The sequence below is a fragment of the Magnolia sinica genome, chromosome 14 (genome assembly GCF_029962835.1).
Source record: "Magnolia sinica isolate HGM2019 chromosome 14, MsV1, whole genome shotgun sequence".
In the NCBI taxonomy this organism is placed as follows: domain Eukaryota; kingdom Viridiplantae; phylum Streptophyta; class Magnoliopsida; order Magnoliales; family Magnoliaceae; genus Magnolia; species Magnolia sinica.
In genome coordinates this window covers 3,890,039-3,915,393 of record NC_080586.1, presented here as the reverse complement: position 1 = coordinate 3,915,393, position 25,355 = coordinate 3,890,039, and the positions used below count along the sequence as shown (strand labels likewise).

The window sequence follows — 25,355 nt, the reverse complement described above, 5'->3', positions numbered from 1 at the left end:
GACTCTGCAGGAGCTCGCGAGAGGACAGTTCTATAAACGGGGGAGGACGTCTCTTCGGCTGGGGGACGTGAGAGCTGGCAGCGTGGATGCTCGGTTTTGAAGGTTGGAGCGTTCAAGGAGGCTGAGTTTTGAGGCTAGACAGCAGCAGCTGGTTTTCTTTGCTAAGGCTGCTGGAGAGAAACAGCGGCCGTGGATTTTCTGCTGGACGTGGCTGAGACGTGAAGCAGCGTGGAGAGGAGCTTGGCTTTTCGGAGAGAGCTTGGGAGAGGAAAAGAGGAGCCGGTTGAGGAGAGTGGAAGAAAGAGGTTTTCCTTTTTCTTTTATTTTCCTTTAATGTTTTTTTTCCTTCTTCTTCTTTTTAGTTGGAATTTAACCCATATCATGCTCGGCTAAACCTCTTAGCTAGGGCTAAGGGGTGAAGCTTGTAGCCTGATGGGAGAGATGTTGCTGGTGCCCTTTGATTAAGATTGAAGAGATTATTTTTGACTTAATTTTATGGGAATATTTTTAGTTTTTAATGGCATGTTGTGACTGAAATTACAATGGGCTTGCAATGGCTTTAAATATTCCTTTCCTCTTTTTATATTTATGAAGTCAGGAAGCCCTGTTGTTCATCATTGTCCCATGGGCATGGTAGGATGACAGTACTTTCCTGACCTTCATGGCATGTTGATTGATTGATAATTAGATTAATTCTGTTGTTTGCTTTGTCTCCTGGGCATGGTTTGGTGATGGAATCCATTCTAATTCATATACACCTTTCATCTCTTGAAACCTATATCAATGGCAGTTCAGTAAATTTCCATAATTTGTGATCCTGGCATACGATCTCCCTGATCCCTACAAGTGGATCCTCTGAATCCCTAGTCCCTTTCTCTGAATTCCTTAAAGTCTTAGATAATTCTTCCACAATTATTTCTTAAATTCTATTTGGTTTAGATCACATCTTAGTCTAGTTCTAGTTCTACTTGGTTTCAGATAACGTACAGGTATCAGTCCCTGTGGATTCGACCTCGGTCTTACCGAGTTATTACTACATCACAACCCTATACTTGGGGAGTGAACAATGGCAAAGATTGAGTCCAAGATTCTCGGATGGTCAGCGCGCTACCTGTCTCAAGTAGGCAGATATACTCTCATAAATCACGTCCTTGGTAGCATTCCAATCCACTTGTTGGCGGCAACTTCTGTCCCCTCCCAGGTTCTCCTTAAGATCGAAGTGAAAATGACCAATTTTTTCTTGGGTTGGCAGGAAGGTAAACCGAAGCTACATTGGATGAATTGGAATAGAATTGCGTTACTGAAAGAGGAGGGGGGACTTGGTATTCGCCGACTAAAGGATGTACTTCAAGCTTTGAGACTAAAGATGGCATGGACGGTGCTGACTAACAAAGGATCCAGCATCTGAGCTGCTTATGCTATTTCAAAATATGGACTGCCGCGGATAGAAGATATTGTACAAGGCCATCGGAATGATACCTCCCCGTTATGGAAACAGGTTGCTAATATGACCCATCTGGTTGAGAATGCTTCTCAATGGTTTGTGGGTGTGGGGGAAATGAATCTTTCGAGTTGTAATTGGTCAGGCCTCGGCCCGCTGGCAAACCACACGCTCCACCCGATTCCATCAGACTCTCTTTCTCTTAGAGTCAATGAGATTCTGACTCAAGATGGCCCTCAAATCCTAAATCACGTCGCAAATCTTCTCCCACAGGAAAACACATTCATACAACTGGCTTCTGCACATCGACAGCCCCAGATGAGCGTTTCTGGCCCCTCGACCAGTCGGGAGTCTTCACAGTCAAATCCGGTTGGAATCTTTACAGACCAAGGAACCAGGTATCGGAGTGGGCAAAGCGTATCTGGGACCCAGTCCTTCCCCTTAAAATCTCACGGTTCATGTGGAGATTGCTTTAGGGGGCGGTCCCAACTAACGACAGAATACAGTGGAGAGGAGTCTCTTTAGCGTCAAAGTGCTGTTGTTGTGGCATCGATCAACTAACTCCAACTCCCCAAAGTGAATCCATCCCCCACGTCTTTATCAACGGGCCCCTTGTAGCCTTTGTGTGGGAGTGCTACAACGCAATTTTCAACCTCCATGTCCTCCCCCACGAATCGGTCAGTGAGAGACTTGCTGTTTGGTGGAGCCCCCAGCCCCCGCGTAGGGGTCCATCTCGCATCCACTTTGCCATTCCCAGTGTAATCCTCTGGGAGCTTTGGAAAGCTAGGAATGCCGCTCGTTTTGAAAATGTTCGTCCCTCCGTCAATAAGATCGTAAACCATATCAGGTGGTGGGTAGCTTGCCTTTGTTGTGACTGTCCTAGAGCCAGGCCCCAAAGCAGATCGGACTCCCTTGCGCTCCAAAGTTTGAATATTCCCCAAATGCCAGCTGCAGATAAATCTTTCCATGTCATTTGGTCCAGACCAAAAACTGGATGGATAAAGGTTAACGTTGATGGTGCTGCTATCGGGAATCCGGGTCCATCTAGGGGTGGCGGAATTGGTAGGGATTCCTCCGGCTCCTTCCTTTTTGCTTTTTGTTTTGGTTATGGAAATAACACAAACAATAGAGCGGAACTTCGGGCCCTTCACGATGCTATGGTCATTTCTTTGAGCCGGGGTTATATTCAGATTATCCTGGAATCTGATTGGAAGTGCGTGGTGGATGCTTTCATTCACTACCAAAAAGAGGGGCAAAGAATATAGACCAAGTTAGTTTTCTGCTACGGATATGAACCTTAGCTATAGTTGCTACGGTTTAAACCCGTAGCGAAAAAGTTGAGACACCATTAATAATTAATAGTGTTGTAAGGGGTTTAATGAGGCCTAAAAAAAACTATATGTTATATCTAAGCCGCCTATATATTTTTAAATATTATGTTAGAGGATTAAAAAAAAAATCAGGTAGATCAAAGGCTCAAGTGGACCACACGGTAGGAAACATGGATATTAAATTACAGTTGCTTCTTATGGTGTGGTCCAATTGGGCCTTCAATATATCTGAAATTTTGTGTCATAAACTACAATTATTTATTGGAATGGATTAATCAAATACATCATGGTGGGCCCCACGGAGCCCCTGTCCGGATCGTCGCGTCCGTCCGGCCCAAATTTGGGCCGAGCTCAAAACAGAGCCACGCCCAAAACCTGACCCAACCCGATAAGTATTTTCTAAACCTAATTTTCTCCATTTTTTTTCACACACACACACACACACACACACACACACTCTCTCTCTCTCTCTCTCTCTCTCTCTCTCTCTCTCTCTGTTCCCTAGTGCCCTCTCCCTCCCGATCTCTGCTCCATCTCTCTCGATCTCCCTCCCTTCCTCTCCCTCCCTCTCTCGATCTCCATGATTTCCCTCCCTCTCTATCGACTTCTCTCTCCCAGCTCATTCTCTTCGAAGCAGTCTTTTCGTCGATCTCTCTCCAACAGTTGAAGAGAATAGAAGAAATCAGATGAAGAAGTCGAAGGTACTTTCTCTTTCTCTCTCATTTCCTCTTTTCATGGCTAGAAATTGGGCAGTAGCCATGGCAGCGGCAGCCATATCTGCCACTGTCTTTGGTCGCCTACGTGTTTGAAGAAATGCTTCAACAAAGAATCTGGATTGTGTTACTCTTGTAGAATGTGGATTAATTCCATAGTTGGAACCACTAGGTAGATCGTGGATGATACTCGTGGATGATACTCGTGGACAGATGAGGAGATCCCTTTGAATACAATATTCCCTTTGAATACAATATTTATGAAATTTATGTTGTTGAAATTTATACGCTTTCTATTTTTCCTGCAAGTGTTTTCATTTTCTTATTAGAATTGACTCTTACTGAATCAATGCCTGAGCGGTTAATGGGGATGGATTACAAATTCATTGGCAATATGTCTACATTGCCTCGAATCTAGCTAAGTGCCATTGTTGTGAAGAGAAAACTTTGATACTTAGGAAGAATGTGATGTTTCATACACATGCACACAGAAATTGTGATGTGGTCAAGAGGTAACCTGAACTGAACTGTGCAAATCAGGGCCCACTTTACATGGGTCGTGAACAAAAATTTGATGGAACTGATATCTTACCTGGCCAGTTGGTTTCTTCTAAATAGAAGGTTGAAATCCAAATAGTCAACTTTCCAAATTTGGCAAACAAATGTGTATCAATACAAGGATGTAGTCTCTCCTTTTAAGGTCGTATTCAACTTTGTCATGGCACTGTATTTTTATAGTTTTTTCAGTTTTTTGTGTTGTATAGCGGTTCTATATGATGATAAGTGTGGCCTGTTCCTTTTTGAGGAGCCCACCCAAATGATTATACATGTTTTTTTTTTTTTTTTTTTTTTTGAATAAAAAAGAAAAAAAGAAGAAGGTGAGACTCATCTGAAAATCAGGGTGGGAGATGTTCTTTCAGTGGTCCGGTATCATCTGAAGGTTAGGCTACAAGTTTCAGTTGTGTTCCTACAAAGTGTTAGGCAACTAGTCGTTGCCACTTTCAGAACCTGTCTTCTTTCAGCAAACCGGCATGCCCATAACCATGATGTGAATGTTCTTTTGTTCAGACTGTCGTTCTGTTTTGTTCCCTTGTGTAGCAGTATAGATGGTTGCAGATACGGGTGGGCTGCTGTGGACTGATGCGTTGCTCTGATCTGCTGATGTTCATAGGGATGGCTATGCTATGCTAATTGAATTTTATATATATGTGTGTGTGCGCGCCTTTGCTGAATTTTATATATAGATCTATCAACCAATTCTCATCAAGAGAAGATACAATTTGACTTGATGGTGGCCGTAGTTTGAGTCGCCTAGAACTTGATCAAGTACTTATGTAAGTTACCAAGGTTTAAAGGGCTTAGATTGTGTCAGTTTTCATGATTCTTGCAGATACCCAATCAATCTCTCTTTTCTTTTTTTTTTTTTTTTCTTTTTTAATTTATTTTATTTGAGCCTAGACCAGATTATTGTTGTATTTCTTTAGGTGCTTATATTTTTCAACCACCACTTCTCTAAATTCTCACCTTATGAAATTAATGTGTTTGACTCAGCAGGAAAGACAGGAACTGAAGATTCAATAAGTTCGATATATTCCTTTGTTTAGTTTTTTGTGGAATTTTGGAGAACTTGGTCTTTTTCTAATTCTTTGTTTCTGAGTTGTCTTGCTTGGGAAGATTTGCTAACCAAAATAACTTTTTAATAGATATGAGGATTTCTCCCTGACATTATGTAAAATGTATAGACCATCATCGTTATTCTCATGCATGTCATGAGAGCACTTCTCTTTCAACATTGTCCATGATAATGACATTGTGCTCTGTGTACTGCAACTTGGTGGCTAATCATATCGTATTCGATAGTTCTAACAATAAAAGGGTGTTAGATGAGATATAACATTGGTTCACATTCAATCGAATTCAAATGTTTTTTGTTAGATGAGAGATTGATGTGAAGACCATTGCATCAATGGTTTCAACTACTAAATTATGAATTGATGACCATTGCATCAATAGGCAGATCAACCCCTGAAGACCATTTATTTTTTGTAGTTGAAATGCTGAATTGATGAAGTTTTTACATATGCCAATTAGGCCGTAGACTACAAATGCTAGTTGTTGTTTCCTTGTGTTTGATGGATGAACTAACTTGAAGGCTTCTTCTTCTTTTGTGCTATTTCCACTATTTATCACCAGAGCATACTGTTCCCAGCCTCATCATGAGATCAGGAAGCAAGCTTGCTCAGATCAGCAACATAACATTGCATGCAGAGTAATTTTTTTATTAAATTATTTTATTTTAACAATTACAGAATTGAAATATTAGAATCCTTAAGAATGGATGGAGTCCGGATATTTTCCTACTTGATTTTGTAACCTGGTCGCTGAAGTTATGGTATTGATATTTAATGTAAACAGATATCAGGGGCTACTGTCAGCCTCATGGAAGATAGACCTGAGCTAACTGAAAAGGTGGTCCAAATATCCGGTAGTTCCAAGCAGGCTGTAGAGAGAGCCCAGAGCCTTCTCCAGGGATTTATTCTGAGCAGTTAGTTTCTATTTTCCCTTGTAATTTCCAGTTATCAGACCATTCATTTTTTAGTGCTATTTTCTTTTCCAATCTTAGTTCAGATTTGTAATTTGAGCTGTACTGCTCATCTTTAACAGCACAAGATGCCACACCAAGCTAAATCTGAGCTATGGGTGTTGTAAAGCCGAGATCTTGTAAGGTAGCAATGGATGCTTTCAGTTTTCACCAGTAATCTGTTTTCCCAGAATCTGGCAGTTATCAGCAATCTTTGGATAAAAGGTAAGAATGGTTTATTTTTCTTTCTTTTTTCTTTTTCATTTTAATGTCAATTTGTAGTTCTAAGAATAGGAATGCATACCATTGTCAATCTTTTTATTTTTATTTTTTATTTTTTATTTTTTTTTATTTTTATTTTTTTGGTGCTGGTTATCTTATGCTGCATCCATCTGCTTTCCTGCACCTATTTATAATTTTTTATATAATTGACGTGGATTTCCTGCCCATGCCTAGCAGGAAGTTCCTTCGTTGGGATGCTAAGTGGGACCCACCATGATGTTTATGAGAAATTCACATGGTGCGTCCATTTTGAGAGATCATTTTAGGTTATGAGACTAAAAATGAGGTGGATCCAAAACTCAAGTGGGCTGCACGGGAGGAAACAGTAGGGATTCAGTGGCCACTGTTTGAAACATTCGTATGGCTAAAAAGTTTCATAATTTTTTAGTATTTTCACTTCATCACAGTGGTAATGACCTTATAAACCGTTTGGATGCTATATAAACATCAAGGTAGATTTGGATTGCATTGATGGTACTGGTTAGTGGTCGATGTTCTATAAGCATACCGTAATGTATATTTTTTATACACTTGGGTGGACCATACTATAGGAAACAAGGGTGATTGACTGCCCAACATACTTTGTGGTTGGTTAAAACATTTCCCGATTAGGTGCGCCCGGGTCTCACCCAACGCAGTGTGGTCCTGCTGTGGAGCCCACATTGATGCATGTATTGTATATCCAAGCTATCCATCCATATTTCTGCTCCTTTTGAGGGGGGAAAAAAAGCACGTCCAAATCTCAAGTGGACCACAGTGCTGATTGAATTCCCACCATTAAAAATTTCGTAGGGCTCAATGTAATACCCGCCGTGAGTTTATTTGCCATCAAACCTGTTGATCAGGACATAAGGACCTGGATGAAGGGAAAAACAAATATCAGCTTCATCAAAAACTTTTGTAGCCCACAAAAATTTTGTAGCAGTTGAGATTCAACAACTACTGTTCCTCCAATATGGTTCACCAGATATTTGGATCTGCTTCATTTTTTTTTGGATTGGTGAATGAGATATTTGGATCTGCTTCATTTTTTTTGGATCATGCTCTAAAATGATCTGAAAAAATGATGGAAGATGTTGATATACAATATATACATCATGGCAGGGCTGATTCAATACCACTGATAAAGCTGCTGTGATTGGATCTGCTCATTTCTGGTTTTTCCTATGTAACAGGGGACTTCACTTCTTTAAATTTTACTGCATTGATGCTTGTCCATTTCTGTGCACCCAACAATCCTGTATGCGGCTCATATAAAGATGTTTTTTTTTTTTTTTCTTTCTAATTGTTTAGCACATTTCATTTTGGTTAACTTGTCATCTGAAGCTTACAGTTCAAGTTCTGTGATATTCTTACATTTGCAACTTCTGTTACTTTGACTTCTTTATTACTTACATATGCAATTTCTTATTTTCATTTTTTTGATAAGTATTATTGTTTAACACATTTCTTTGAATCATCTTCTCCACTAAACTTTCCTTTAATTGAGTACTACTCCCCACCAAACTTTTCTTTATGTTCCTATCTCAGGCTAAAAGAAAAGAATGGCTGATTGAGAAGCTGAGGAAGTTTGAGGTCCCCAAAGCTCCGAAATATATTTTCCTATCATTTGTCTAATGGGACATGCACCAATACACTCTGCCAACACTCTTATGTAACTTGTCTTGCTGCAACAGAAAAAAAATGTAATTTCTGTCTCAAAATCTTCAAGCAAATTTCATTTATTTTTTATATTAGTTTCATTTGATAGCATACGTTAGACATGTCTCTTCAATTTATACATTTTCTTGTGGATGGTCTTTTCTTGTTTGACAGGGAGCTTTATTAGCACAAGGATCTCTAAAAACTGTTTTTAATGGGTCTAATTTCTCATACTGTTTTTAATGGTGGATGCCATGCTCTTGGGTATATATGTTTTTCATTGATCTACTTTTTTGTAGAAAAATAATGCCGCTTAGATGCCTAGCAGTGTTGATAGCAATCAGGTTGTAGACCTTTATCCTATGTATGCATTGACAGATGCAGGTGAAAAGTTTGGAGCTCTATTATGAGCATCATTTCTTTAATTTCTATTTTCTCTTTCTTGGGCCCATAGCATGGTTGTAAGGCAATCCAGTCTATCCAAATCCCCGACCCAACTGCTGATGGATCATCCCTGAAATTTTGCACTGAGAAGATAATATTAATCATCTGATTTTTCCCTTCAAATTTGGGCCACTCACTATTCTACTTTAATAATCCATTTGATAGCCGTTGATTTGAAATGGTTTTGATTGATTTATTAGTGTCATTTTAGAGATATCTATATAATAAGTCCCAACTTTATATACAGCTGAGATGTCCTAACGCAGGTCATGTAGATCACATGTGAAGCTCATGCTTGAATGCTGAGGCTGAATGGTTGTATGCATGTCTAGCTACCCTACTCATCTGCATCAGAGCTCTTTCTAGGTTTAATGGCATTGAGGATTGGGTTTCTAGGTTTGTTGAATTTGAGTTGTAACAGATATTGCCTTAACCTTCAAAGGGAAAAGTAGAGAATTTTTTAGTCTTAAGATGTTACCTTCTGTTTTGCTTTACCATTCTTCCTCATTTTAACTAAAAGAAACTATTTGAAGTATTGCTCTGATTGACATGTTTATACATTTGATCTTTGGTTTGGTTACACAGTTACATCTTATTCTGTTAATTGGATTTTATTGGGGATAGGAGAACATATTTCAATCAGATGTGGTTCATTTTTTGTTCTTTAATAGTAGCATGTCGTTTGTTTTATGAGAAACAAGATTTGCATAAAAGGTCCCAAATGTTACTGACTTCACAAACCATAGTTTAAAAAAAGGATCTTTATCCAATGTGTATCTTTGCTATCTAGATATCTCTCATGTTACAAGAGCTGAGGCTGTGTGTGTCGGTTTGTGTAGGGGCCAATACTACAAAGCATGCCTTTATGCTGGAATTAACATTAGTTGGATCAATGGTGAAGTTATGTCTGGCCAGGTAGTAATCTCTTGATTGTATTCTCTCTTTTGGTTTAGCTTAAATTCTGATGCAGTCCATGTGAGCCCCACTTATCTTGAGGACCAAGATTGGGAGGAAGTGCCAAGCACTGTCATCTCTATTCTGGTTTAGCTTAAAATCTTTATTTGTAAATCTGTGCCCATATGCATTGTCGGAGAAACTAAAAAACTTACTCATTCTCAGATTGCATTGTGGAATATGTATCCATTATTCAAAGAAAGGGCGACATTCCAAGCACTCACACTTTCTCTCCTTGCTAGCTAAATTGGTGAGTCTTCTTTCCTTTATACTATATGATACATTGATGAAGTAGAACCAGATGTGCGTCGGAGCTATCCGGATGTTGAGCGGGGGTCCCTGGAAGGTGAGAACCGCTGTTATGACCATGATGAAGCTGTCCATTTTCTATGGACAGCAATATGGGTGGCCTGGCCATTTGGACAGGCCTATGTTTATATATTATCTTGAAATTGATGAAACAGATCCGGATGTGCGTTGGAGCTATCCGGATGTTGAGCGGGGGTTCCTGGAAGGTGGGAACCGCTGTTATGACCATGATGAAGCTGTCTATTTCCTATGGACAACATTGGAGGGGCCTAGCCATTTGGACAGGCCGTGTTTATAGGACCACACCCTTAACCTAAACCATACCCTAAACCTATAACCTAAACCTAAACCTTAACCTATAACCTAAACTTTAACCTATAACCTATAACCTAAACCTAAACCTATAACCTATAACCTATAACCTAACCTAAACCTATAACCTAAACCTATAACCTATAACCTATAACCTAAACCTATAACCTAAACCTAAACCTATAACCTAAACCCGATCTTAAACCCGATCCTGAACCCGAACCCGATTTCCTAAACCTATAACCTATTCTCAATTCCCTAAAGCTATAACCTATAACCTATAACCTAAACCTAAACCCAACCTAAACCTCAAACCTCAAACCTAAACCCAAACCAAAATCAAAACCTATAACCTTAACCTAAACCAAAACCTTAACCTATAACCTAAATTTATAACTTATAACCTAACCTTAACCTAAACCTAAAATCTAAACCTAAACCTATAAACTAAAACCTAAACCTAAACTTAAAACCTAAATGTATTCTCAAATTCCTAAACCTAAATCAACACCTAATCTTAATCTCAACTCCCTAACCTAAACCTAAACCTACACTTAATTCTAATCTCAACTCCCCAACCTAAACCTAAACCTAAACTTGAAAACCCAAACCTAAACCCAAACCCGAACCCGATTTCCTAAACCTAAACCTTAACCTATTCTCAATTCCTTAAAGCTATAACCTATAACCTATAACATATAACCTAAACCTAAACCTTAACCTAAACCTAAACCTAAACAAAAACCTATAAACTAAACCTTAACCTATAACCTATAACCTAAACTTATAACCGATAACCTAACCTTAACCTAAACCTAAAACCTAAACCTAAACCTATAACCTAAAACCTAAACCTAAACCTAAAACCTAAATGTATTATCAAATCCCTAAACCTAAACCTACACCTAATCCTAATCTCAACTCCCTAACCTAAACGTAAACCTAAACTTGAAAACCCAAACCTAAACCCGATCCCGAACCCGAACCTGATTTCCTAAACCTAAACCTAAACCTATTCTCAATTCCTTAAAGCTATAACCTATAACCTACACCTAAACCTAACCTAAACTTTAACTTTAACCTAAACATAAACCTAAACCTAAAACCTAAATGTATTCTCAAATTCTTAAACCTAAACCTACACCTAATCCTAATCTCAACTCCTTAACCAAAACCTAAACTTGAAAACCCAAACTAAACCCGATCTTAAATCCGAACCCGATTTCCTAAACCTAAACCTTAATTCTCAATTCCCTAAAGCTTTAACCTATAACCTATCACCTATAACCTAAACCTAAACCTATAACCTTAACCTAAACCAAAACCAAAACTAAAACCTGTAACCTAAACCTTGACCTATAACCTATAACCTAAACTTATAACCTATAACCAAACCTTAACATAAACCTAAAACCTAAACCTATAACCTAAAATCTAAACCTAAACCTAAAACCTAAATGTATTCTCAAATCCCTAAACCTAAACCTACACTTAATCCTAATCTCAACTCCCTAACCTAAACCTAAACCTACACCTAATCCTAATCTCAACTCCCTAACCTAAACCTAAACCTAAACTTGAAAATCTAAACCTAAACCCGATCCCGAACCTGAACCCGATTTCCTAAACCTAAACCTTAACCTATTCTCAATTCCCTAAAGCTATAACCTATAACCTATAACCTAAACCTAACCTAAACTTTTAACCTTAACCTAAACCTAAAACCTTAACCTAAACCTAGGTTTTGAGTTTAAAAGTCCATCATAAGTTTGAACAATTACTCATGTTGGATTTTGCCATAGTTTAGAAGATTTATAGTACATTTTTGATTTCTTCATATATAAGTATTTTTTTTTTTGTCTTTCTTCCTTTTGAGATGTGTACAAAGGTATGCTTATTTGATTATGTCTACAAATGCTGTTTTATATAAGCTGACAAGCTAAAGAAGTCAGTGGAGGATGAAATTCATTTTCTCAAGGGAAGGTTTCAGAACTTGAAAGTGATCTTGTGTCGAAGTTCACAGAAGTTACATTTGCAGTTTCAAGGAAAGAAGAAGCTCTATCTTCTGCATTTGCTGAAATTGACCGTCTGAAGGAAGAAAACTCTGTAAAAACGTAAGCATTATTAAATGCATATGGAGGGTGTTTACTGTGTTGGAGTATTTGTTTCTTGCATATGAGGGCACGCCTTAGTTGTAATTCTTATGATAAGTTGAACAAAGTGAAGTATTGTTTATTTAGAAATGTGAATGTAGGATGCATTGTATGATTTGATTGCTATTTGTAATAAATGCATCATTTTTTTCTGATTGCATTTTATGTACTATTTCTATCAGCATTAAGCTTAGATAAGTTATCAATCACAGCAGGTTCTTGCAATGGAAACAAGTCGTGTTATTACAATTTTTTAAAAAATAGCTACAAATATAATTCGTAGCTATAGCTATGGCTTTTGTCCATAGCTATTGGTATCTATTGCTACGGATATTATTGGTGCTATTAGTATTTATTGCTACGGATATGATTCATAGCACGTCCGTCGCTATTGGTTCTGAAGCTAAAGGTATTGCTACGGATTATATCCGTAGCTATTCGTATCTATTGCTACGGATTATATCTGTAGCTATTGATAACTCTTGCTACGGATATAATCCGTAGCTATACCCCACCAATAGCGACAGACGTGCTACGGATCATATCCGTAGCAAAGTCCTTTTGCTACGGTTTTTGGCTGTAGCCTTTGCCTGTTTTTCTTGTAGTGATTGAAAAATCTTCCCCAGCCTGGAAATGGAGATATTGGTGGGCGAGGATCAATAGGTTGAGGAAAAATGGTTGTTTTGTGATTCTCCTCACTCCGAGAGAAGGTAACAGTCCAGCGCATGGTTTGGCTAAGGAGGGCGCCACTTCTCAGTGGCATTCAATTCTTCTCTCTGTTTCAGAGGTTCCTTTCAGCGTAACGGGTCTCTATAGACTGGATAAAATGGGTTTGGGCTCCTTACGGGAGAACTAATGGCTTCGTCCTTCTACATACGTTTTCCTCACCTTCCTGGCCCCTTTTGTTTCCCAGGAGTGGCCCAGAGTCTGTAATTGGGGTTGTAGTTTTCCTTTGTTGCAGTTAAAAAATAGGATGTGTGGCAGGTGGGCTGGTTGATCTAGGGTTGCCAGCCAGCATGTCTCTTGGGATATATGATAGGTGAGGCATCCCCATTTTTGTGATGCTCGCCCAAAGCCTTGGTAAATCCCTTTTAATCAACAGAGTTATTGGTGGTGTGCCAGGGAGTTCCCACCTTTCTTTTTTTTTTTTTTTAAAAAAAAAAAAAAAAAAAAGAAGAAAAGAAAAAACATGGTGAACCCCACATTTCATTGGACGTTTCTATGGAGGGCGTCCACCCTCCCTATTAATTATCCCATCGTTCCCTTTTGTGTGGCCCACCTGCAGAGTAATGAATCAGGCAGAATTTTCCCATACAGGCCAAGCATAAAATGGATGGGTTTGATGGCACTCATAACGGTTGGGCCCACATATGTCGGAACAAATGTTATCGATCTCTTTAAAACAGATCCATTTAATCATGCAGCGTTGCATTTGAACTTTCACAATTCTCATACAACATCTTCTTTCTTGCTGGTGCATCACTTGCAAATGGCATCTGAGCTATGCAAAATAGATAGGATGCATGATATAGATCATGACCTAGGGAGAAAACTGAGATGCGCATTTGCTGGCGGACCACGCCATCTTAATCAAAATTTGACTTAAATGTACGTGTGTGGCCCACCTCACGAGTTGGTACAACCTGACCTCATGTTGGATCAAAGGTCTCTACCATGTTGAATCAATGAGAACTGCTGGATGGATGGCATGGTTCTCAAGCACGTGTTGCATTCTAGTGCATGTGCCGGACTATTGATGAGATGACTTATACACACATCTGGACTAAGAAAACCTAAAGAAAGGTGGTATGGTTTCACAAGTTGTGATATCATGACTTCGTTGTTCAATCCCAGCATACAAACAAACAATCAATATGGCTGAGTCACCCCACTTGATCCAACGGAGCACTTTAAAAGTCAGAGTTGGGCCATCACCCTATCACAATTGATGTTGATGGACAATGATAAGGTTTACCAGTTGCTATTTTTCTAGTAATAAAATACAGTCACTCGGTTTGGAGGACAAGACTCAGTCTGCAGACTATGGTTTGCATTGTAGAAGGTATGTGGAATAAGCTTATTTTACAACTGTTGCATGGGTCCACCTTGTTATATTCATGACATCTAAAAAGGATCTTTCTCTGTTGAAATTGAGATATCCAATTAGAGGTTTTTTGGGCAGGTTTTCATTAATGTTTTCTGTGGTGTTGCACAATGTGTTATTCATGTGTGATCCAATCTGTATACTGATCGAGTGATCCCCACCATGATAATAGGACTTGTGACAATAATCAGGCCTATTAAATCATAAGGTGGGCCACACTATAGAAAATAATGGATAACTAGCAAAAATTTTCAAATTTTGGTGGTGGGGCACGTACGTGTTAGATTGATATGACTTTTGGTGTGCCCTACTTTCATAATTGACCAACCTTTTTAAATGGGCTTGATTCTATACAAATGTAGCAGACTATGAAAGATCCACCCAGTCGGTGTCTTGACTCGTAGCCGTGAGATAAACATTATGATCTTCTGAAAGAATAACTACAACGTCGCCATCTGAAGCGACCGCAGTGGAATTTGATTCATCTTCTTTCTCATTTCCTTTTCCTTTCTTGTCGTTCTTATTCTTACGACATTCATGCTTATAGTGGCCCTTCTTGCCACAATTATAGCATTCAACATCCTTCCTAGAACTCGACTTGCCTCTTGATTTATCTGGGGCCTTCCCGCCCTTCCTTTTCTTTCCTCTTCCTCGTTTCTGTGTCACAAGGGCCTTTTGCTAAATAGACCCCTGAGATTTCCTTCTTGTCTCCTCATTGAAGAGACAACTGGTTACTTGTTCTATGGATATCTTTTCGTCTGGCGTAGAGTTACTTAGAGACACCACCAATGTCTCCCAACTGTCAGGCAATGAACTAAGCAATAGCAAAGCCTGCAATTCATCATCAGGACTATTTTCATAGCAGAGAGCTGGTTTACTATATTGTTGACCTCATTCATGTGCTCGGCTACAGAACCACCATCTTTGAACTTGAGATTCACAAGTCGTCGTACCAAGAAAATCTTATTGCCGACTGTATTCCTCTCATACAGCCCTTGTAATTTTAGACATAGACTAGCAGCTGAGGTCTCCGTAGACATATGGTGGAACACATAATCATCCAGCCATTGTTTAATAAACCCCACCACCTTCCAGTCCATCTTATTCCAATCATCATCTGTTATATCTTTTGACTTTGCTGATATGCCTTGAATTGAAGAATAGAGGTCCTTGCAATAAAGCAAGTCCTCCATCTTAGCCTTCCATATGGTCCACATGCTCATGTTGGTCCTGCCTAATTGAAGACCGATAAATGAGGAAATAGATAGGAAAAGCTACTAGCACAAGTACAACGGAAGAAATGAGGAAAGTCTATTCGTACAATGATAATCCACCCATGGGATGCCATGATCCATTCATGGTGGGGATCAAGATGTGTAAGTCCAAATCTAAGATTTGGACCATTGGCATATGGTTGAAATGTGGATGGAATGACATAGACCAAAATCACAATGATCGTTTGATCCTTACCATCCAATTTGTGGTCTTCAAGTCGAAAGCTATTGAGGAAAACATAAAGAGTCAAAATTCTATTGGAGGCATCAAATGGCTAAGAAATCAAATTACGCTAATTTAGGCTTCACAAGGGCCATGCCAAATGAAACAGTGAATGGAAGGACGAGAACACTTTATTTATATGTCTCACCATGATGGTTATATGGACGATGTAATCCAGCCATTATATAGCCCATTAAAATTTAAGATTTGATAAAAAAATTTAGGGGTAAATATCATTCAAGTGGGCCATATAAATGAAAATAAATTCAACGATTATAATTACTTTTATACACTGTTTTTAACTATGTGATCAATTTGAACTACCAATGGCCCTGAAATTTAAGCTCTTAGCCTAAAATAGGATAACTCATATTATGGTTGGAGTGGATTTCCAACTATCATTAAGGAAGCTGGAGAACTTTATTTTTTGTAATAAAAATGAAGGAAGTTGGCAACGTCCTGTAAAGCCACCACATTACACATTATTCATGCAGTGCTGTTAAATTTTTTTAAAATACAATGTGGGGCCATCATCATTCATCTATATTATCTACTTTGTCCATCCATTTTATCAGATACTTTTAGTGGGGTAGCCTAAAAATAAATCATATAAAAAAACCAAGTGGACCACACCATTGAAAAAAGTGTTAATTGAACATCTACTGTTGAAAAGTTACTGGGGGCCACAAAAGTTTTAGATCAAGTTGATAATTGTGTTTTCACTTCATCCATGTCCGTGTGATCTTAAGAACAGGTTGGATGACAAATAAACATCACTGGAGGCCTTGTGACGGTTTCAACGGTGGAAATTATTATTTCCACTGTTTCCTTTCCTGTGGTGTGTTCCACTTGAACTTTGTATATGCTTCAATTTTGGGCTCAACTCCTAAAATTATATGGAAAAACAGATGAATGGCGTAGATAAACCATACGCGTTGACGGTGGGCCCAACAGAGTTTACTCAGGTTTAAAAGGAAACATGATAATGGTGAAATTAGTGGGTCCACTTTTATGGCCCACTTGAAGTTCGGAATTACTTTTTTTCTTCTTCTAATTAATGTGTATATTTGATAGGCTTGTTATCATAATTATTTATGTTGTAGTATATTTTAATCACTTTGAGTATTTTAAATAATTTACTTGGTCTCCTTGAATATTAATGCAAATATACCACAAAATTTGAAAGGGTTTCAAATCCACACTCCCAAACACAAATTTTACAATTCAGGGGGTTTCAAATCCAAGGTGCCAAACAGAAACAGAGGGTCCGAATCCAAGGGGTTTCCAATCCAGGGGGTTCCGAATCTTGGGGGTTTCAAATCCACGCTCCCAAATAGGCCCTAAGTCAACTTCCACTCACTTCATTTCCTACTGCTTATAAAACCCAATCCCATGAGCTTTGGAGCGCCATCCACACCTCTCTCTCTATCTCTCCCTCACTCCAAATGGCCATGTTGAGCACTTGCCTCTTCTTCTTACTTGCTATCTTGGCCATGACCCATATCTCATTAGCATCATTGAAAGTGGGCCACTACCAATATACATGCCTGTCAGTGGAGGTGATCGTCCGACAGATAGTAAGCAAAGCCGTTACTCAGAACCCGGGACTTGGTGCCGGCCTAATTAGGATGCATTTCCATGATTGCTTTGTTAGGGTAAATTTTCTTCATAGAGCTAAGAGATGTTGTTACTGTTATGGAGGTGGTAACCAACCTTGTGTATTTGTATTCTGTTACAGGGCTGTGATGGTTCGGTCCTACTCGATTTGACGCCTGGAAACCCTTCTGAGAAACAGCATCCGGCCAACAATCCAAGCCTATGTGGATTTGAAGTGATCGACGAAGCAAAGGCTAGAATTGAAGCTCAATGCCCACATACTGTCTCCTGCTCCGACATCATTGCCTTCGCGGCTCATGATAGTGCCTACAAGCTTGGTGGCATTGACTATGATGTGCCATCAGGCCGCCACGATGGAAGAGTCTCTGTTGAAGCTGAAGTCGGTCAAAATCTCCCCCCACCTTCCTTCAATGCCCATCAACTCAAGGAGAACTTTGAGCGAAAAGGGTTGTCTCAGGATGAAATGGTGACACTCTCTGGGGCTCACTCCATGGTTTTTCTCATTGTTCTTCCTTCATGAATCGCCTCTACTCCTTCAATGCAACACACCCACAAGATCCTTCAATGGACCGCATGTTCGCAGCCTACTTAAAAACCAGGTGTCTCCCTTCGACTACTAGGAATGGTCAAGATCCTACGGTGCAGCTTGACATGGCAACACCGAATCGCCTGGATAACAAGTACTACCAGAATTTGAAGCACCATAGAGGAATATTGGAGTCAGATCAAACACTACTTGCCCCTCCACGTCGAGAATGGTGAGGAACAATGTCAAGCATCAGTCAGCATGGGCTACAAAGTTCGCAGCGGCCATGGTGCACATCGGGTCCATTGACGTGCTGACAGGTTACCAAGGAGAGATCAGGAGGAACTGTAGGGCTGTGAACTTTTGAGTCATTCCAAATATTGGAATTGCTGAATTTGAATTGATATGTTTAATATTCTTTCATTCATTTGTATTCATCTTTAATTTGTTGAAAGAGAATCCAAGTGTAAATTAGTTGGTAAGATCTACATGGAGCATTTATTTTTAATGTAATCCAAGTTGTGTCTTGGTTCTTGTTTTTCAATGGAATTGGATTTTTTTAAGCAAATCTCTCTCTCTCTCACAGTCTATTTGAAGGATATGCTGAATAGCCTCTGGAACTTTGGCTGGGGGTTGTTTAAAAAGTGTCAATGATCTAAACCACAAATATGGTTTGACTCCTCTCATGTACACCATCGAGATTAAGAAGCATCTTGATCCAAAATTCAGTTGGGACAACACAAGGAGTAATGTACAATCACAGCTGAAATTAAAACCTGTTCCTGGAGTTTTGGTGCGTCCCTTTATCCCGGGTGGGCCCCACCTAATGAATTGCTTGGTTGATATATACACAACATGGTGAATCCACATTCCATCTGGACGTTTCTATGGAGGGCGTTCCCTTCCCCCTTACCCCATTGTTTCCTTTTGTGTGGCCCACCTGAGTTATGAATTTGGCGGAATTTTCCATACAGGCCAAGCATAAAATGAATGGGTTTGATCACACTCATACATCATTGTTGAGCCCACACGTGTCAGGAATAAATGTTATCAATCCCTTTAATTATGCAGCATTGCATGTGAACATTCATAATTCGCATGCAACATCTTCTTTCTCGCCAGTGTATCACTTGCAAATGGCATCTGAGCCATGCAAAATAGATAAGATGCATCACAAAGATCACCTAGGGCAAAAATTGGGATGCCCATTTGCTAGCGGACTACACCATCTTAATCAAGATTTGACTTAAATGTACATGTGTGGGCCACCTCAAGAGTTGGGACAACCTGACCTCATGTTGGATCAAAGCTCCCTACCATGTGGGTCCCACCATGCAGATTCCCTTGCCTGCAATTCAAACTGGTTTGATCAACAGGTGTGCGACTATGTTGGAAATAGCTAGGCGGAAGCTATGGGAATTAGGAAAAAAAAGCATGATCAAAGTTTTTTCATCGGTCAGTTTCTCTTCTAGATTGTGTCCCACGAGATGAGTAGACGATCCTGATTTTCGAGCCATAGCATTGAATCAATGAGAACCGCTGGATGGATGGCTTGGTTCTCAAGCATGTGTTGGGTTCTCAAGCCCAGACCAACCCCATACGAACCCAACCCAATCCAACCTGCATTGGAGTTGAGTATTCAGTACCTTGGGTTAGATGTGCCTTGGAGTACTACTCTCCTGAGGGCATGGGTTGACCCTCAACTCAGCTTACCTCTAATCTCACCCGATCAATACTACAAATCCTGCACCTTAAGTACCATGCAGTAGGTTCATATGCATGTCTACAAATACCGGTCCACTTGGGCCAATGGTTTTGAAGATTGATAATGGGACTTTGAATTGTTAGCCAATGAAAAACGCAGTATTGCCCCTAGGGCCGTCAATGGGTCAGGGAGCCAATTAGGTGCGGCCCTTATATTGGGCTCACCTTGATGTATGTATTCTACATCCATGCCGTCCATCGGTTTTTTCAGATTATATTAGGAAATAAGTTGAAAAATGAAACCGATCCAGATCTCAGGTTGACCATACCATGGGAAACAATAGTGTTTGACGATTAAAAACTTCTTGTGGACCACAAAATATTTTGGATAAAACTGTTTTTTTTTTCCCTTCATCTGGATTGATATGACCTTAAAAAAAAGTTGGATGGCAAATAAAAGTAGTAGAAATTAACATCTAGCAAGTTTTTAACGGTGGACGTTCAATCACTACTGTTTCCTGCTGTATGGTTCACCTGAGAATTGAGTCTCTCTTTTTGAGCTCATGCTCTACATAATCAAGTTAGGGCGTGTTTGGGCTGTGAGTTTAGAAGGGATTAGAGGGATGGGATTCAAAAAACATAATTATTACCTATGGCAGGGATTGTCCCCTATTGCCACGGGATAAGATTAATTCCATGCTTTGCTGGAATATGGTGGTACATTGAATGGATATATCCACCATCATTTGAAATTAATGAGAATAATACACATGTATTATATGTAAGCTGTTCATTTGTTTTGTAACCTAATTTTATGGCATGGGCCTAAAAATGAGGTAGATCCAAAACTTATGTAGCCCCAAGGAAGTTTTCAACGGTAAGTATTCAATCCTCGTTGCTTTCTATGGTGGGGTCCACTTGAGCATTAGATTTACTTGATTTTTTGGCCCATGCTCTAAAATAATCTTGAAAAATGAGTGGACGGTGTAGATATAGCCCACACATCATGGTAGGACCTACACAACTTGCTAAAATTGAGTGAAATTGGCAAGGGACTTAATACAAATCCACCTAATCTAATTCCAAGCATTTCCATTCTTCCCAAACATGGAGTGGAATTGGCAGACGACCGGATGAATCTCATCCCACCCAATCCCATCTAACCCATGGCAGGGATTGTCCCCGGTTGCCATGGGATAAGATTAATGCCATGATTTGTTGGTAATATGGTGGTACATTAAATGGATATACCCACCATTATTTAAAATTATTGAGAATAACACACATGTGTTATATCTAAACCGTTCATTTGTTTTGTAACCTCATTTTACGTGATGGGCCTAAAAATGAGGTAGATCCAAAACTTATGTAGCCCCAAAGAAGTTTTCAATGGTAAGTATTCAATCCCCGTGGCTTTCTATGGTGGGGTCCACTTGAGCTTTAGGGCCCATTTGGATGGGTGGATTGGAAGGGATTTGATGGTATTGGAAGGGATTGAAAGTTAAATTTCGGGATTGGCCAGGCATGCCAAACAGACTGGGTAATTTGATCATGGAATATAGCAATCCTATGGATCTTAAGACAATCCATTGACAACACCATCATTACCTTTAAATCCCATCCAATCCACCCTAATCCGTTCAAATTTGCTTGGACGTGTTTGGTTCGAGGGATTGGAAGGGATGGGAAGGTTTAATCCTGGGATTGGCCGGGCGTGCCAAACAGACTCGATATAACAATCCCGGGATATAGCAATCCCATGGATCTTAAGACAATCCACTGACAACACCATCATTGCCTTGAAATCCATGCCATCCACCCTTATACCATTCAATCCCTTCCAATCCACCCATCCAAATGAGCCCTTAGATTTACCTTATTTTTTGGCCCATGCTCTAAAATAATCTCAAAAAATAGGTGGACGGTGTGGATATAGCCCACACATCATGGTGGGACCTACGAAACTTGCTAACATTAAGTAAAATTGGCACAGGACCCAATGCAATTCCATCTAATCTAATTCCAAACTTTTCCATTCTTCCCAAACATGGAGTGGAATTGGCACAGGACCAGATGAATCCCATCCCACCTAATCCCTTCCAATCCCACTGCCCAATGCAATTCCATAGTAAGGACGGCACCTTATTGGGTGAGGTCGGACCACAACTTACGTGCTCCCGCCCGTTGACAGCTTTAACCGTCCTACTCAATCTTTAAACAGCTAAGGCACAACCAGCGCAAGCTTATTCCCCAGCCGGACCCTTTGGCAAATGGCAATAGAGGGAAATTTACACAGGGACCTTGTACACAAACCTAAGAAGTTGTTACATTTACTCCCAGCCGCCTTTGAGCTGGGCCAGCATCCATCACCATCCGTTCACGATCAAACGGTCACATAGTCCGCCAATTGCAAATTTCTGGGCAGGGATTGGGTACTAACAGGACCTAGCTATGGTCGGACAATCCTATCATGGGATCTGTGGCCCCCCCCACCATCATATGTGTTTTATCCAGGCAGTCCATCCATTTTGAAAAATCATTTTAGGCATGATCCTAAAAAAGGAGGCAGATTGAAGGCCCAAGTAGACCACACCACATAAAGCAGTGGCGACAATGACCCCTCACTGTTGAAACCTTCCTAAATTCTGCAGTGATGTTTATTTTACATCCAATATATTCATAAGGTCACATGGACCTGGATGAAAGGAAAACATAAATATCATATTGTTCCAAACTTCCTAGCCCCAAAAGGTTTTCAAAGGCTTCCTGTGATGTGTTCCACTTGAGAATTAAATATTCCTCATCTTTGGGCTTATCACTTAAAATGACTTGTCAAAATGAATCGACAGAGTGGATAAATTAAACACATATATCATGGTGAGCCCCACTGAGCCCAGACAGGACCGTCCGTCTCTATCCAGGTACTGGTGTGGGAAGTACCTAATCGCCGTCCCAAATTTCCCAACAACGAAATAAAATTACACGGTGTGGGCCGGACTACTAGAGAACAGGTCGTGCCGACCATAAACACAAGTCAGCCAGCCTGGCATGCCTATCATATATTCTCAAAAGTCCAAAATGTGGAGATCAACGTAGATGGAATATAGATCAAAATCACAATGATCCTTGGATCCTCACCGTCTAATTTGCAGTCTTTAAGTCAACCGCTATTAAGGAAAACATAAAGAGTCCAAATTCAATGAGAGATCAGATGGCTAAGAAATCAAATCATTTTGATTCGGGGTCGTCCCCATCGACAACAATTTTGATCAGATGGCTTAGATTAATGTAGATGTGTGCCCCACTTGTAGTGAGTGTGCAACGTTCGACATTTGCATCCCAAACCAAAATCCAGCTAACATCGATGGAGACAATTTCTAACTGCTTGTGCTCACCTTGGCACGACGCTGTTTTAATATTCGGACAAACAGGATGCAATGCACTGTCTCTGAATAGGCGGGAAAACGACGATAGTTCATGACCTTTAAAGAAGGAATGGCAGTAATACATCCAACGTATACAAGACATGCATATCCAGCAATCCAAACCTTCGGAATAGTTCTATCTTCTCTAGATGTATCATAGGCCAAGAATTAGTCCAAAAATTACCTAGATCAAAAGAGATTAACCATCCTGGTTTTAGAGATGAGTTTGAATGTTGAAAATTACATACTTAAAAGCAAACCTGTGTTTTTTAATCAATTTGACTTTAAACTACACTCCATCTACGATGGGCCCTACAACTCGGATGGTCTGGATTGACTCGCCTGGCCGACAACTAAAGATGGTCACAAAATTTCAGTGTTGCCTACCGTACATTTCAGTATTAATTTCAAAAGGTATTGGAATACAGTGATTTGCTAATACTACACGAGTGTAGAGCGTAACATGTACACACACGGGTTTCTGTATCACAAGGCGACATTTGTTAGAGATTTGGAGCTTTCCCTCAGGTAATCTACAATTTTATAGATCTGTAAACATAAAAATTAAAATCATTTTATGCCTTATGTGGGCCAAATATTATCAAAATAAATGAGCGGTTAGGAAAAGACTTTTGTCCATGGCCCAGTAGAAGAGTTCAATTATCTTAACTTTTAATTATAATATCAAAGCATTATTTCTAATCCAATGGAAAGTTCAGATCTTAAAAACGTAGTTCATATCTTCGTTTGTGCCGGCGCTTGGATGCGTACAGATCCCTCGCGCGCGTGAAATTATCAAACTTCATGTACGGATGTACATGCGTGTGGAAGTAGCAAACCACCGCAATGTATGCTTCTTTCGTCCTTCGCATGGAGGAAGACTTTTCTGTACATAGGAAGAGTAAACAACGCTGTTAGCTTTGGTTTACCGGGTAAAACTGCACCCATTTCATTTCCTGCGCCTTATAAAACCCAACCAAATGAACGTTTGAGCCATCCATCTCTCTCTCTCTCTCTCTCTCTCTCTCTCTCTCTCTCTCTCTCTCTCTCCAAATGGCCTTTTTGAACACCTGCCTCTTCTTCTTCCTTGCTATCTTGGCAATGACCCATATCTCATCAGCATCGCTGAAAGTGGGCCATTATCGATATACATGCCCGTCTGCGGAAGCAATCATCCGACATACAGTGAACAAAGCTGTTGCCCGGAACCCAGGACTTGTTGCTGGCCTAATTAGGATGCATTTCCATGATTGTTTTGTTAGGGTAAGTTCTCTTTGCAGAAAAAAAAAAGTTCTGTTTGTAGAGCTGAGAGATGTTGTTGTTATTGATATGGAGGTGGTACCAACCATGTGTATTTGTATTGTATGTGTTGCAGGGCTGCGATGGTTCTGTCCTACTTGATTCCACGCCTGGAAATCCTTCAGAGAAACGGCATCCGGCCAACAATCCAAGCCTACGTGGATTTGAAGTGATCGATGAAGCAAAGGCCAGGATTGAAGCTCAATGCCCACATACTGTCTCTTGCTCCGACATCATTGCCTTTGCGGCTCGTGATAGTGCCTACAAGCTTGGTGGCATTGACTACGCTGTGCCATCGGGTCGCCGTGATGGAAGAGTCTCTATTGAAGAGGAAGTCACTCAAAATCTCCCCCCACCTTCCTTCAATGCCCAACAACTCAAGGAGAACTTCAAGCGAAAAGGGTTGTCTTTGGATGAAATGGTGACACTCTCTGGGGCCCACTCGATCGGTGTTTCTCATTGCTCTTCCTTCACGGATCGCCTCTACTCCTTCAATGCCACCCACCCACAAGATCCTTCAATGGACCGCAAGTTTGCAACCTACTTGAAAACAAGGTGTCCCCCTTCAACCTCTGAGAACGGTCAAGATCCTACGGTGCACCTAGACATGGCAACACCAAATCGCCTGGATAACAAGTATTACCAGAATTTGAAGCACCATAGAGGAGTGTTGGAGTCAGATCAAACACTAATTACTAGCCCCTCGATGTCGAGAATGGTGAGGCACAATGCGAAGCATCAGTCAGCTTGGGCTGCAAAGTTCGCAGCTGCCATGGTGCACATGGGGTCGATCGATGTGTTGACCGGCTACCAAGGAGAGATCAGGAAGAACTGTAGGGTTGTGAACTATTGAATCATTCTAATTTTAGGAATTGCAATAGTTCTTTCGTTCATTTGAATTTATCTTTAATTTGTTGAAAGAGATTCCAAGTGTAAATTAGTTTTTCATGTAACTCCCAAGTTGTGTTTTGGTTCCTGTTTTTCCAAGGAATTATATTTTTATAAGCAAATATCTCTCTCTC

The 25,355-nt window shown here is 40.0% G+C and overlaps 1 protein-coding gene, 2 long non-coding RNA genes and 1 pseudogene across 3 annotated transcripts; all 4 read left to right on the top strand.

Moving 5' to 3' along the window:
* Positions 1-5,534: 5,534 nt before the first annotated feature.
* On the top strand, positions 5,535-6,282 carry LOC131226021 (uncharacterized). The gene is made up of 3 exons (XR_009161630.1): positions 5,535-5,754; positions 5,901-6,030; positions 6,150-6,282. It is a non-coding gene; the product is annotated as an uncharacterized LOC131226021 (long non-coding RNA).
* A 3,222-nt stretch (positions 6,283-9,504) lies between these two features.
* Positions 9,505-12,395, top strand: LOC131225511 (uncharacterized). Its single transcript, XR_009161376.1, has 2 exons — positions 9,505-9,637; positions 11,940-12,395. It is a non-coding gene; the product is annotated as an uncharacterized LOC131225511 (long non-coding RNA).
* Positions 12,396-17,207: 4,812 nt separating this feature from the next.
* Positions 17,208-18,272, top strand: LOC131225981 (peroxidase 5-like; annotated as a pseudogene).
* Positions 18,273-23,911: 5,639 nt separating this feature from the next.
* On the top strand, positions 23,912-25,291 carry LOC131225371 (peroxidase 5-like). Its single transcript, XM_058220894.1, has 2 exons — positions 23,912-24,297; positions 24,410-25,291. The coding sequence occupies exons 1-2, from the start codon at positions 24,088-24,090 to the stop codon at positions 25,184-25,186; spliced, it is 987 nt and encodes a 328-aa protein (XP_058076877.1). The 5' UTR covers positions 23,912-24,087; the 3' UTR covers positions 25,187-25,291.
* Positions 25,292-25,355: the final 64 nt, after the last annotated feature.

What these genes read in the sequence shown, in the direction of transcription:
- LOC131225371 (XM_058220894.1), top strand. Translation starts at nt 24,088, where the DNA reads ATGGCCTTTTTGAACACCTGCCTCTTCTTCTTCCTTGCTATCTTGGCA. An exon ending in TCCATGATTGTTTTGTTAGG is followed by an intron (nt 24,298 to 24,409) that starts GTAAGTTCTCTT and finishes TATGTGTTGCAG; the next exon opens with GGCTGCGATGGTTCTGTCCT.